This window comes from Barbus barbus (assembly GCF_936440315.1).
Source record: "Barbus barbus genome assembly, chromosome: 39".
Classification (NCBI taxonomy): Eukaryota; Metazoa; Chordata; class Actinopteri; order Cypriniformes; family Cyprinidae; genus Barbus; species Barbus barbus.
Genome location: NC_136717.1, coordinates 8,851,007 through 8,864,988, shown reverse-complemented (window position 1 = coordinate 8,864,988; position 13,982 = coordinate 8,851,007). Strand labels below are relative to the sequence as shown.

General features: G+C 37.8%; 1 protein-coding gene across 1 annotated transcript in view; it reads left to right on the top strand.

Moving 5' to 3' along the window:
• LOC306858758 (copine-8-like) overlaps window positions 1–13,982 on the top strand; it is a 118,725-nt gene that overhangs the window by 86,862 nt on the left and 17,881 nt on the right. Inside the window, exons 9-13 of the mRNA XM_079399465.1 lie at window positions 231–335; window positions 2,336–2,377; window positions 3,106–3,181; window positions 4,026–4,079; window positions 6,003–6,064. Of these exons, the coding sequence (XP_079255591.1) occupies window positions 231–335; window positions 2,336–2,377; window positions 3,106–3,181; window positions 4,026–4,079; window positions 6,003–6,064 (339 nt within the window). The remainder of the gene's footprint in view (window positions 1–230; window positions 336–2,335; window positions 2,378–3,105; window positions 3,182–4,025; window positions 4,080–6,002; window positions 6,065–13,982) is intronic.

Genomic DNA, 13,982 nt, shown 5'->3' with positions numbered 1-13,982 from the left:
GTCAGTTCCAAATGTTCTGTACAGTTTTTTGAAAGGACTGAAAGGAATGAATCAATTCCAATTTCAAATAATTGGACAATGTCAAATAAGTCAAATGAATGCATTTATCAAAGACATTTAAACCTTTTATTAAAATAATTGCATGTGCTAATGTTTGATTTCAAACACATCTTGATTCGATGACAACACATACTATAAATATTTTCAACTATTATCCTGTTGTTTTACAGATTTACCATTTGCCATAAGACAGAGGTGGTGAAGAACACACTGAACCCTGTGTGGCAAGCCTTTAAAATCCCCGTCAGAGCCCTGTGCAATGGTGATTATGACAGGTATGGGGTGTTTTGTACTGTAATCGGTTTGTTAGAAATGCATTATTTGGGTAACACTTTACAATAATTCACTAACACTTAAATTAATTAAACAGAAAAGCAAGCATATTACTTTAGTCCAGTAATAAATATTACATATCAAAGATTTAGTTTGCAATCAAAGGTATTGATCATATCAATCATAGTTCTGTTCTGGGCAAAAGAAAAGCACCAATAATAACTAAATGATATATAAACATAACGCATTATTCAAGATAAAAGGAGTCTGATTCAATGAGGAATATCAGAAAGCCAAGTCCTGACTGTGGCGAAAGGTGGAGTTGGGTATGGAGGAGGGTAATTTACTCCTGAGCAAGCGAAAAAGCTGCTGAATAATACTGAATAGACCTTATATAGGAATGCTATGATATTCCTATACAGGCTGATCAGCTGCGAGTCAGCCAATGCAAGCTTGACTCACGTGACCTGCCAGAACTAACTCTATACACTTAATTAATATCTACATGTCATTTTGGAATAGGAGAAATTATTTTACAGTTAAAAATAATATTAAGAGACATGAGACGACATAGAAGAGAATCCCAAGCTACATTGTATCCCAGAAGCCTCCATCATGAGTAGCACAAACAGGGCTCTTGATGTGTGCCGATAAAGTGGGAAGCTTCCTCACGGTAGGGGCACTCACTGATGAGCATCGATCGGTACCATAACGCACTTTCCCACACAATGCCTAGGTTTTATCTCTGATTGAACACGTGGGAAATGAAAGAGAGAGACAGACATATGGATAGGAAGAGCGCTGGCCGCCCAGTGGAGTCTGGGAAGCGAGATAAGCCAGCGCAAACGTTCTAATAAAGAAGCACGGAGTGTCTCGCTGATGATAACACTGAGAATGGGTGCTAAGGGATGCTGTGGGGATTGGGTTGTTGTTAGCATGTGTTGCGTTAAAGCTCCATGTAATTGGCAGAGCTGTTCTATTTGAACCGTGTAAACTCACCACTCGCCTGCTACGCCACGGACAGCAGGAGCTGTAATTATTTTCTGTCAAAACGCACTAATCTGGCCCTCTAACCCTAGTATGTGAAATATTTTTAATTTGTCTTCCTGAGACATGGAAGAAATAGCAAACTGATTTTAGATAGATTGTAGGGACGTTCTGATTCTAAAATCTAATGGACTACGTTAAAAATGTTCTAAAAAATACACACAAACATAATTTGAATTCCATATTGCATGCCAAATCACTACTTTAAGAATGTCAACCATAAATATCCTCCACATACAGCACGATTTACATCATATTGTAATTATCAAATAATTATTTTATTATAGCACTTGACACCTGGTGTTCTTTCTTCGTTCTTCAAAGTTTGAAAAGAGAATAAATAGGTTAATTAGTGCAGTATTTTTCTGTCATCAACAATAAAGCCGTTCACATATTCTTTTTTGGTGCAATGATTATTACCATGGAAACAAATCATTGCTAAGTCCAACAGCTCTGTAGCATCTCAGCGTTGTCATCTCATGAATATGGTAATTCCAACATGACATGAACACCGCTTTAGGCTAATAAACTATATTACTTTTGAACAGTTCATTAGAAATGATTTCTAATGCATGCGTCACTGTTACTCTTGTTCAGTGCATGCAGTGTTTGTGCTATGGAATTAATTATACATAAATGATACATAATACAATAATAGAAAAACACATCACAATGATATAGTGCATTAAATCATGTGGCTTGTTAAGGAAAGGTCTGCTGTTACTTTTCATTAGTGATCAGAATTACAATTTCATCTATCAGACAAAATAAAACAGGCTTTTGGTGAAAAAGAGAAAACTGTCAGATCAGATGGACAGATCAGACTTTTCTCATCATTCTCAATATATGTAACTACATACAAGGTGTGTGATGTTGTCATGAGCTGTATTCAAATTCATTTTTCAAATTCAAATCACACAAAGGATTTCTCTCTCTCTCTCTCTCTGTCTAACAGAAACATCAAGGTTGAAGTGTATGACTGGGATCGGGATGGAAGGTAATTAATTGTAAACAGTTACATGAAGCTTAATATATTCACCTGACACATCCATTAATTTATAATGTAATGTACTGATAGTTAAAGTCTTCTCACAGTGACACAGTAAATGAGCATGAAATATTCTTATGCTCAAAACCTCCAGTTTGATGCGTATTGGTGTTTTTGCAAACTGAAAAAGGTCAAATAACAAATAAAACAGTCAAATAATATGCTATTATTTATGCTTATGGTCAACACATGTATGAAAAGATGCCAAATATAGACGCAAAAGCTCAAAACGCATACTTTTAACTCAATAAGGCAACGTGAGCATGTGTTGCTTTCTCAGCATTGAATCCACACATGCAGAAAATCAATTCCTCTGAGTCCCTAAAGAAGACATAGAAGAAAAAAATTTATGTCAATGCTTTTGCAGTTGCTCGCAAAACTCATATAATATGAAGTGGAAGGAAAAATGCAGTGATTTTTTGTTGCAATGTATTATATGTCTTTGTAAAGCCTGATCAGTCAATTACATTCATTTCCGTAAATGAATGAGTGATTTTAAGAGATGTGGAGGGTGCTTTGATCTAAGATAATTCATTGTTTTATTTTTAAGCGTGCTAAAAGGCTGAGTACTGTTAAAACATCAGAACAACATTTATCAGAGCCAAATAAGCTTAATATGAAACAAATGTAATGTTATCCATGTTGAAAAATCTGTGTATATGTGTGTGTTTAAACAGTCATGATTTCATTGGAGAATTCAGCACAAGCTATAGAGAACTGTCAAGAGGCCAGTCACAATTTAACGTGTATGAGGTAATCTTATTTTATTAATCTGTATTTTATGAAGTTACAGAGCTCATTAACATGGTATTTTTTCAGAAAAAGTGTTCACAGTATAACAAATGCACTGTACCTTACAGAATATTATTCGTATTACAAGTATTAAGTATATTACTCGTATTTTAACTTAATAAGTGAGAAAATCATGAACTGCCAGACAACCTATAAGGTAAATTATAAATGCTACTAATTTCCACACATTACAGCTCTCAGTGTGTGTGTGTGTGTGTGGACACCAGAAAAGAGCTTTAAATAGGGTGACCAGATCTCCCGTTTTTCCCGGTGTCAGTCCCGTAATTTTAGTGTCTCGTCTTCATGAAAAATCATGTTTTGTCCCATATTTCAAAATTTCTTCATGACTGGGTGATTAGAGCGAGTAGTAGTAGTAGTTTTCTGTCACATGAGAAAAGCCTAATCAAAGGCAGCCAAGCCAAGCCAAGTTGTAGAAAAATTACCATCCAATCACAATTTGTTATCAATTAACTTAATTGTTAATAATTAATTATAACTCAATATATATATTGGACACCCATTGGACACTGTGCTACTCACAGACAGGATCTTATTTTATATTTTTATATATGTGGCTCACGCTTTTCCATATGTGAATAATCATCACAGTAATAGCAGTATTTATTGTTTGGTCTTATACTTGTCAAAAATATTTCTCTAACTACTTTCTTTATCCAACATATTTCTCTAGTTTTCTTTCTTTTTTTCTCTTTTCTTCTTTTCTTGAACTCATGAACTACATTCAGTCTCATACAAATTCCATTATCAACATAAATGATTATAATCACTCATTTTCTCTGCACAGGTCATAAACCCCAAGAAGAAAGTCAAGAGGAAAAAATATCTCAACTCTGGAACCGTAAGTAAACATTTTTCATGTGCTGGAGAGGAACTAAAATTAACATCACAACTATATACAGTATGTATATATATATATATATATATATATATATATATATATATATATATATATATATATATACATATATACATATATAAACATACTGTATATAGTTGTGATGTTGATTTATATGTATATAGTATATATACTATACTACAGTTGGGCAAAAAAGTATTTAGTCAGCCACCAATTGTGCAAGTTCTCCCACTTAAAAAGATGAGAGAGGCCTGTAATTTTCATCATAGGTACACTTCAACAATGAGAGACAGAATGGGGGGAAAGAATCCAGGAAATCACATTGTAGGATTTTTAATGAATTAATTGGTAAATTCCTCTGTAAAATAAGTATTTGGTCACCTACAAACAAGCAAGATTTCTGGCTCTCACAGACCTGTAACTTCTTCTTTAAGAGGCTCCTCTGTCCTTCACCTGTTACCTGTATTATTGGCACCTGTTTGAACTCGTTATCAGTATAAAAGACACCTGTCCACAACCTCAAACAGTCACACTCCAAACTCCACTATGGCCAAGACCAAAGAGCTGTCGAAGGACACAGAAACAAAATTGTAGACTTGCACCAGGCTGGGAAGACTGAATCTGCAATAGGCAAGCAGCTTGGTGTGAAGAAATCAACTGTGGGAGCAATTATTAGAAAATGGAAGACATACAAGACCACTGATAATCTCCCTCGATCTGGGGCTCCACACAAGATCTCACCCCGTGGGGTCAAAATGATCACAAGAACGGTGAGCAAAAATCCCAGAACCACACGGGGGGACCTAGTGAATGACCTGCAGAGAGCTGGGACCAAAGAAACAAAGGCTACCATCAGTAACACACTACGCCGCCAAAATATAACTTTTTGGTAAAAACGCAACTCGTCGTGTTTGGAGGAGAAAGAATGCTGAGTTGCATCCAAAGAACACCATACCTACTGTGAAGCATGGGGGTGGAAACATCATGCTTTGGGGCTGTTTTTCTGCAAAGGGACCAGGACGACTGATCCGTGTAAAGGAAAGAATGAATGGGGCCATGTATCGTGAGATTTTGAGTGAAAACCTCCTTCCATCAGCAAGGGCATTGAAGATGAAACGTGGCTGGGTCTTTCAGCATGACAATGATCCCAAACACACCGCCCGGGCAACGAAGGAGTGGCTTCGTAAGAAGCATTTCAAGGTCCTGGAGTGGCCTAGCCAGTCTCCAAATCTCAACCCCATAGAAAATCTTTGGAGGGAGTTGAAAGTCCGTGTTGCCCAGCGACAGCCCCAAAACATCACTGTTCTAGAGGAGATCTGCATGGAGGAATGGGCCAAAATACCAGCAACAGTGTGTAAAAACCTTGTGAAGACTTACAGAAAACGTTTGACCTCTGTCATGGCCAACAAAGGGTATATAACAAAGTATTGAAATGAACTTTTGTTATTGACCAAATACTTATTTTCCACCATAATTTGCAAATAAATTCTTTAAAAATCAGACAATGTGATTTCCTGGATTCTTTCCCCCCATTCTGTCTCTCATAGTTGAAGTGTACCTATGATGAAAATTACAGGCCTCTCTCATCTTTTTAAGTGGGAGAATTTGCACAATTGGTGGCTGACTAAATACTTCTTTGCCCAACTGTATATACATACATAAATATATATATTTATATATATGTAAATGTCACTTTAGAAGTATTTTTTTGGCACCTTTGCGGTATAAATTTGTTGATACGTTTTACAGGCCTCATGAGGTTTTTAGATATACTGATAAACATTTTGAACACATTTTAACCATCTATCCAAACAAATTTTGTACTATCCTCTTTTTATCTTAGTTCAAGATCAGTCATAATTTTGTTCACATTCCACTATGGGTATTCTGCCTTCATGTTTCTAGGTGACACTGCTATCGTTTCTCATTGATATTGAAGCCACCTTCCTGGACTACATCAAAGGCGGGTAAGTGATGTTTTGCTCATTTCCAAACACTTTGCATTCTTTACAATAAGCTTCTGAGGTGGAAACCCCAACAGACAACATATGCCTGTGTAGCAGAGGCCAGCAGGTAAGTGCTGTGCAGGTAAAACCTCACTCCACTCCGCCTCCTGCGCCGGAGACCCAGGTTCGAGACCCACTCGGAACAAGAACGAGATGTGGCGGTGCGGACCCAGGGTTGTTACACTGGTGCCGTGACCCACAAGGGAGTGAGGTTTAGGGGGGTGAGTGTAACCGACGTAGGCCAGTAAGAGCTGTTGCGTGTAAACCTCACTCCCTTGATCTCAAAATGAGGCACTCTAGCGACTGACGCTAGGTGACTCCCACGCCGGAGACTGTGGTTCGAATCCCGCTCGGAGCGAGGTGAAGTAGAACCAGTTACACCTGTAGAATGCAAAGTGACTTGGTGCATTCAAATTCTCACATTACCAGTGGTGACAAAACAGCTGTTTTTGGCTGTGATCCTGAACCACCCCAAACCCAGGCTGCGTCCTTAACAGCAGGTCTCGACAGGTTCTTGATGTCCCATTTTAAGTGTTTGTGGGTAATTATACTGGCAGTACAGATGACAGACTTCATACAAGTCGGACACCATGAGTGATCAAGTCCATTCATGGCAGATGATAGATGAGGCTGGGTTGCTAATCTTAGCACAGGTGTTTGCTATGTGTGTGCGATTAAATGCGAGGGGTAGGCAGGGTGTATCCATGCATGGCAGATCGCACACCCACATTGAGCGATGCTTTTCATTATGGTGGCAAGAAGGAGGCTGCGGTCACCTATGCTCTGACACCACACTGCCAGACATCTATTTTAATGACCACTCCTTCCTTTTAGTCTGAGAGTTTTTGGTGAAAGGTCAGTGAGCTCGAGCTGAATTTGTCCACTCCTGGAGGGTACAGTCTGCATGTGTCTCTCACACTTCCTGTAACAGTACTGGAATGTCCAACTCGTCATTTATTGATATAATCCAATTAGAAAGTTGAAATCATAGAGTGAATAGCTAATAGATAATGATGATTTAAAGGGATTGTCCATCCAACAATGCAAATTGTGTTACTCACCCCCATATCATTTCAATAACTGGTACACTGTTGGTTCACCCATGTGTGGCAATCAAACATAATGCACTTTTTTGTATTCAGGATTGGATTGAAGTTAATCAGTATATAATATGATTTCAGTGGTATATTAATTGATGTATAAGAGTGTCAACAAAAAAGAAAAACCTTTTAATAGGAAGGGAAAATCACAACCTGGTCTTATAGCGAAAATGTACATCTGGAAACTTTTTTGAAAGACACAAAATACGTACAGCCATGTACGTTTTGTGGCATATTCGATGTGAAATGTCCACTGGGTGGCGCTAAAAGTGTGTTCTTTTTTTCCCCCAGAACAGATGAACTTATATATGGTATGTTTTATGTGTCCTCTGCACAATCTGACTTTGCTGCAGTTGGAATTGAACTGCTGGTTTTTTTTTTCTGGCCAGAGGAGAACTGCCAGAGCAGTAGTTGTTCATCTTCAACATTGTTAGCAGCGGGTTTTCCTTTCTAATGCTCTCTCATCACTTAATTAATCGCTTAATTATCCCATTAACTTTAACTCTGCATCAGTGTTATTTTAACACTCCGTAGATTGGGACAATATGTACTCTGAGCAGAGTTGATTTAACTCTATTTGCAGTTTTGCTCGATTTTGCAGTGTGTTAGAAACTGCAGTAATATGTACTTATTGGTACATATTTCGCATAAGTTCCCAGAGGTACGGTTTTCTCACGAGACCAGGTAGGAGAATCTAGTGTAAAGCATCTTATGAATGTACTTTTTGTATTCATGTTGGTTTTATGTCCTTTTGTCATTTCTATTTGAAGAAAAGGTTCAGTTGATGGTGTAGCAAAAACACATTAAAAAAGTAAAAAACACTATTGTTTGGAATTATAAAACTTAGTATATGAGCTACTTTTATGATTATATTATGTTGCTTCTGGAGCTTTTCTCTCATGATCATGGCTGTTTGAAGATTCTTTAAAAAGATCTAATTTTACGTTTAAAAAACAACATGTAAGAATAAACAATAGCATTATTATCATTTTTGGCTGAACTATTCCTTTAAGCATGTACAGTAAATAGAACAATGTGCACATTCAAGTGCACTATTTTTTGTTATTTTTCCCCCCAAAAATTCCAAAGCAACGTTTCTTGGCAGTAATGGCAGCTGTTTTTCTGTGCATGTCATTGTGTGAATGGCTAAAGTGGAAAGTTGTGTAGGGCTGCAAATGGATTTTGTCGAGAACTCTCTTGCATTACGTAATGGCAGCCACATTTTCAGTGTCCATATTTATGCACATTTTTCCTCTTCCGTGATAAAAGCTTCTCTGCACCTGTTGGCTGTTGCAGTATGAAACACTGTTAGTGTAATTCCGCATGACAGTGTTTGTGCTGTAGCCTACAGCAAAATACTCCAACTAACTGTGAGCATGCTTAACGGTTTGGAGCAAAAGTTGGTAGATACTTGCTCAAGAGCAAGATTTAAAGATAGTTAGAGAAGATGTAGTTGGGTACAAAAGTTATAGTTTTTTTTTTCAGGCTCTCCAAAACAACTGTAAAAACAGCTAAGGTTACATGTGTAATCGGAAGCTGCATAATGGTGTTGAAGATATCGGAATGCTTTTATGTGAGCTGATATCTGAAGCACTCGCCAGTGTGATTGGCAGAAGGTAATGACATGGTGACACAATGTAGTTTGTGGCCAATCAACACACCATCAAATTCTAATTGCCAGAAGGAGGCACACAGGCATAGCCATGGTGTGGCAATGAGACACAGCATCATGTTCCTTTCTTACTGAGTTACATCCATAACCAGAGACATTCCCTTTCGAAATGGAACTTCGACGCTGTGTCATGGCATTGATGCTTTGGGAACATCAATACCAAAGCGCAAACCAGACATAAAAGGTGAAGGCTTTCCTGTTCCAGAGACTCATGAGGGAAAGGGAAAAATAGGGCTGTCAAAAAAATTGGAATTTCGAATATTCGTCGAATTTAAAATAAAAATCCACATTCGAATGCAAAAATGTTGCATTTGAATTTTAGGTGTGCGTTAAGGAGGCAGCTTTAAGTGGCACACGTAATGCAATGACGATGTAAGTATCAGTGTATTATAATTTTTTTGTTACCCTATCCAGTTGTAGCCAATAGATGCAGTGCTGCTGCGTTGTTCATTAAAAATATTGCAGAAAAAGAGAACATCAATGCAGAGAATATCTTGTTTACATGCAAACTGAAACCAAGCTGTTCACACAGAATGCATATTTCATGCATTTTCTAGAGGGACATCTATTACGTTGCACTCGCATCTCGCACATGAAAGCAGCATGTTTAGAAAGCCATGTAAAATTAATTCAAGTTCAACTTTGAAAAAACATATCTTGAGACTTTTTCATGTTTTTTAAATGAAAAAAGTACGCGATTGACTTTCGGCCCTATGTATTAATTGATGCTTTTTTGACTTGCTATTATTAAAGTGCCCCTATTATGCCATTTTTAAGGTTGCTAATATTGTTTTATGAGTCTCCTAAAACAGGTTTACATGCATCCAAGGTCAGAAAACAGTTTAGTTTTCTCAAAAAATAGCTTTAATTTTACCTCATTTCTAAATGATTCCTAAACGACTCGTGTGAATCAGTTCGAAGAATCAATCTCTCTAAACCCCTCCTTTCCGTGAGCACTTGCTGCTGTGATTGGTCAGATGCCGCAGTCCTTTGTGATTGGTCTACCGCGTACAGCACGAATGACAGCCATGGGCGGACATTATGCAAATGTGTTACTTCGTAACGTACAGCCATAACAGAATAAGATTTGAATTCCTAACAACTCGTTTAGGCGATTGCGAGTCAACTCTTTTTTTTTGATAGACAACAACTTTATATATCGTGCACTTTCCTCTTCACAACTTTGCAGAAAGTTTATGTTCACATACTGCTACATGACACACTGCATGAAAGGTAATATTCGAAAAGGCATAATAGGGGCACTTTAAATGTTTTACTGTGATAAACAGCTAGTGTTTCTCCACTTATCTTTTCACTCTTTTCTCCTCTTATCTCTATCATCACCATCTCTGTGTTATCTGTCTTTCTGTGGCGTCCCTGAGCAGTGATTGAAACTAGTGTGGAGTACACCTCATTAGCTGCAGGAGATGAAGAGCACAGCACTCTAGAGAGACAGCCATTGTGATGAAGAACAATCCAATCAGTTAATTGGTATTAGGGAGCCCTCAAGGAGAAGAACTCTGCAAGCATCTGCAGTTGCAAATTACAGCTTTGCGTGTAGAGTTATCTCAGAGGACAGCTGTTGTCAGCCATGTTTGTGTGTTTGGTGGAGGATTTTGCACCCTGGATTGAGCCACACTAACAGCTGTCTTTATACATCATAGGGAGAAAATCCAGAGTTTCATGATTCATTAACAATGTTATGCTGTTGCTTGTTAACTCTGCCCGTATTTGCTTTAATCTATTGTGATCTATTGGGATTTCAGCTGGCAGAATGGATTCAGTGTTACTGTCATCAGTGTTCCGTCTGTTAGCTTAACAGCTAATTAGCTCTCATTTGCAACAAAGTAAGACTAACCTAACCAGAATATATGATGTGAATGAAAAGCAAAGAGAATGTCAGCCTATTGTGCTTCCATATTTGTGAGCAAAACAGGATAATGAATTAGGAAAAAGTTTGGATTTATCCATTTGGAATTGGATCATGAAAAGTGGGCATTCTATATGATAATGGCGCCAAATGTGAGTTTGCTAAAGTAATTGTCTAAGCAGCCATTTTGTTATTGGCTATTATCCAAAGGAACAAGGGCTTAAGTGACATCAGTTGAATAAGGTATAATTTGACACAGGTAACATACACATTTATTCTAGAATAATGTTGAGATCATATACTGTTCACAATAAGACCAGATTTGAATAGTAAGAAACTAGAGTCAATTTAGATTTCATGCTGACCTTAAAATTTAAGTGTACAGTTGTTAATTGAGTTAAAACATTTGAATATATGAGAAGTCTCCCGTTTAAATTGTTTTTAAATTATTTGTCATAATTTCTGCACAGAAGTTGGTTTAAGTCATATGAGTCTGTTGCTAAGCATCTGGTTGTAAAATTCTAATAGAACTCATCATTTTACACTATACATGTTTGGTACTGCAATGTGGGGTTAACACCACAAATCCACAAATGGGTTTCATAACCCCAGTTCTAAATTAAAAATGTGAAATGTACCTTTACCCAGGGTTAAGCAGGGTTTAGAATTATGATGACCTAGGGTTAAGCGCAGTGTGATAAGCCTTATAGAAGTCTTAATGACAGTAGCAAAAAAGTTTCATTCTTAGAGTTGGAGAAAGGATTGTAATATGTTCATTAAAGAAAATAAATTATGATGCATATACGTGGACTTGTAGAATATATATTGCAGTAAAGAAATGCAGTATTGACTAAATTGCTTCATCCCCTGAATCCCTTGTCTCCATATGGACAGTGTCCCCTCACCTCCAGTCAACAACATCTGTCATCTCCCATGCTCATGTCACAAGACATTTCTCCAGCCACCGGCTCATGCATACAGAGCACCTCATCAGCTTTCCTGAGACCTTCGGGAAAAGAACAAAAACTCAACTTTTATTAATCATACTATCACACCAATGGAAAGCTGTCCCAACGTGATGGCTTTTGTCGACTTTAATCTATCTCTGTAAGGACTCAACAATACGATTTTTTTTTTTCCTGGCATGGTCAGGCCAGTAATTCATAATTCATACCTCTGACAATGTTTTCTGGCCCTACCACAAAAGAAAGGTGTCTTTGGGATTTAGTTAAATAATGAAACCTGATATTCTTGCAGATATTCTCTGAACATCTGAGTCCCATCTGTGGCAGAGGCAGCCTCATCTTCCAACACTTATTTTCCTAGACGTTGAGTTTAACACCTGCATTCACAGAAACCGCCCCCCCATTACAAACACTTAGATTGCAGGTACCACAATAGGTTGCCGCTTGCACAAAGCTCTTAGTTATGAAACCGCCATCCCCTATTGGATGGAATACATGTAGTGCATGGCTATGATCTTTTCCCCTTTAACCTTCTGTTGAATGTTTTTCTCTCTTTGAATTTTTGATTCTGCTATGAATTCTGCTATAGTCAGGTACCACTCACATAGCTACAGATTGTTTTTTTAGCTCGCTTCTGGAAACAAATTGGGACAAGAAATCCCAGGGGGTTACAGCAGAATGAAAAATGAGGTTCTGTGTGAGTAAGCCTGGTGTCTATTTGAGAGAAAACAGAAACATTTGCAGAAGTCTTTTTGGTAGGTTTTAATGTTTGATTTTGGAGCACTCTGTTGAGAAGCTTTGGGGCTCAATCCTTAGTCAGGAGTCCCAAGAGAATGTGTTACATATACAGCAATTAAGACTGTTCATTCTTTAACTGTTTAAGTAGTAATGAATACATATCAATCAAACATTTACAGCCTGTCACACAGGCTTCATTTAATTTGCCCTGTTCATCAAGGGCTGTTCAATCCTGCTCAGTGAGATCTATCATTATTCAGAACCCTGCTTTAACACACCTGTCTGTAATTTTTAATAAACCCCAAAATCCTCAGGTGTGATTGATTAGAGTTGGATCTAAACTCTGCAGGAATCTAGATCAAGAGCAGGAATGAGCTGGTGTCCCACAGGGCTCAGTGTTAGCGCTCTTACTTTTCTGTTGCTACATTAAATCTCTGCACTGTCACCCAGTAGCATGTGTTTTCTTCTTGCTGCTTTGCTGATCACATGCAGGTGTACATTTCAGCACACTTTTTTGTCTCTATGTCAGGTTTTTCAAAGAACATTACACCCTCTCTGACTTATAGACCTTGAGGACTACTCATCACCTCATGCTCTTAGAAAAATGGCTTCCTTTTCCTTCCAGTCAAAATTTGTCACCCACAGGTGTGTTAAACCATAGAAGTCACCCCAGAACACCATTTGTGGACAACATTGCAGCAACTGTCTGTTCAAATCATTCTCCATAACATAAGTAAATTCAGGCCCTTCCTGGACCCCATTTCCGCTCAGCTCCTATTTTCTAGTCATTTCACAAGTAGACTACTGTCACATGTCCCCTCAAGTGCACCAAGAATGTAGCTGTTCAGTTGTGTGAAACCTCTGGAAATACTGTCATGTTCACCTCTGCTCAAGGGCCCTCACTAGCTGTCAGCTCCTTCCAGAATCAATCAAGATTCTGGCCTGCAATGTTACCAGTGGCCTGAATGATCTTTTGTGAAGCTGTACACATTTGTCCAGTGTTTCCTACAGCGTTTCCTGTAATTCTACTTCTACTTCTGTCAACCCTTTGTTATATATGATATTGGTTGACTAGCCTCAACTGGCTTAGATAACTAGCCTCAAACATTACACATAAAAAACTTATCTTGCTTAGCACATAAAAATTTATTTACAGTATATTCAGAAAATTAGAAGCTATGCATGCTAGAGGCCTTTGTTGGCCTTTTGATAGCATGCCTAGAAAAGAAGCATCCGGGAGTTGTTAAAATTTCAAGTTGCTTAACTAACAGCGATTGAATAGCTAGAGATGGGTAAGCTGCTGTGCTATTGGCTTCTAGTAGAATATAATAGAATAGATTTTTTGTTATTGTCATTGTGCAGCTGTACAACAAAAATTTTTTAGGGGTTAATATTTGGTGGTGGTGAGGTCCACTCCAATTGCTTTGCTTTTGCATTAAATTGGAGCTCTTTTATAAACTTTGCTTAACACGTACTGTATGGTAGAGTCTGTGACATGATGGCATGATCTATGAAATAAAGTATTTAGAGAAAA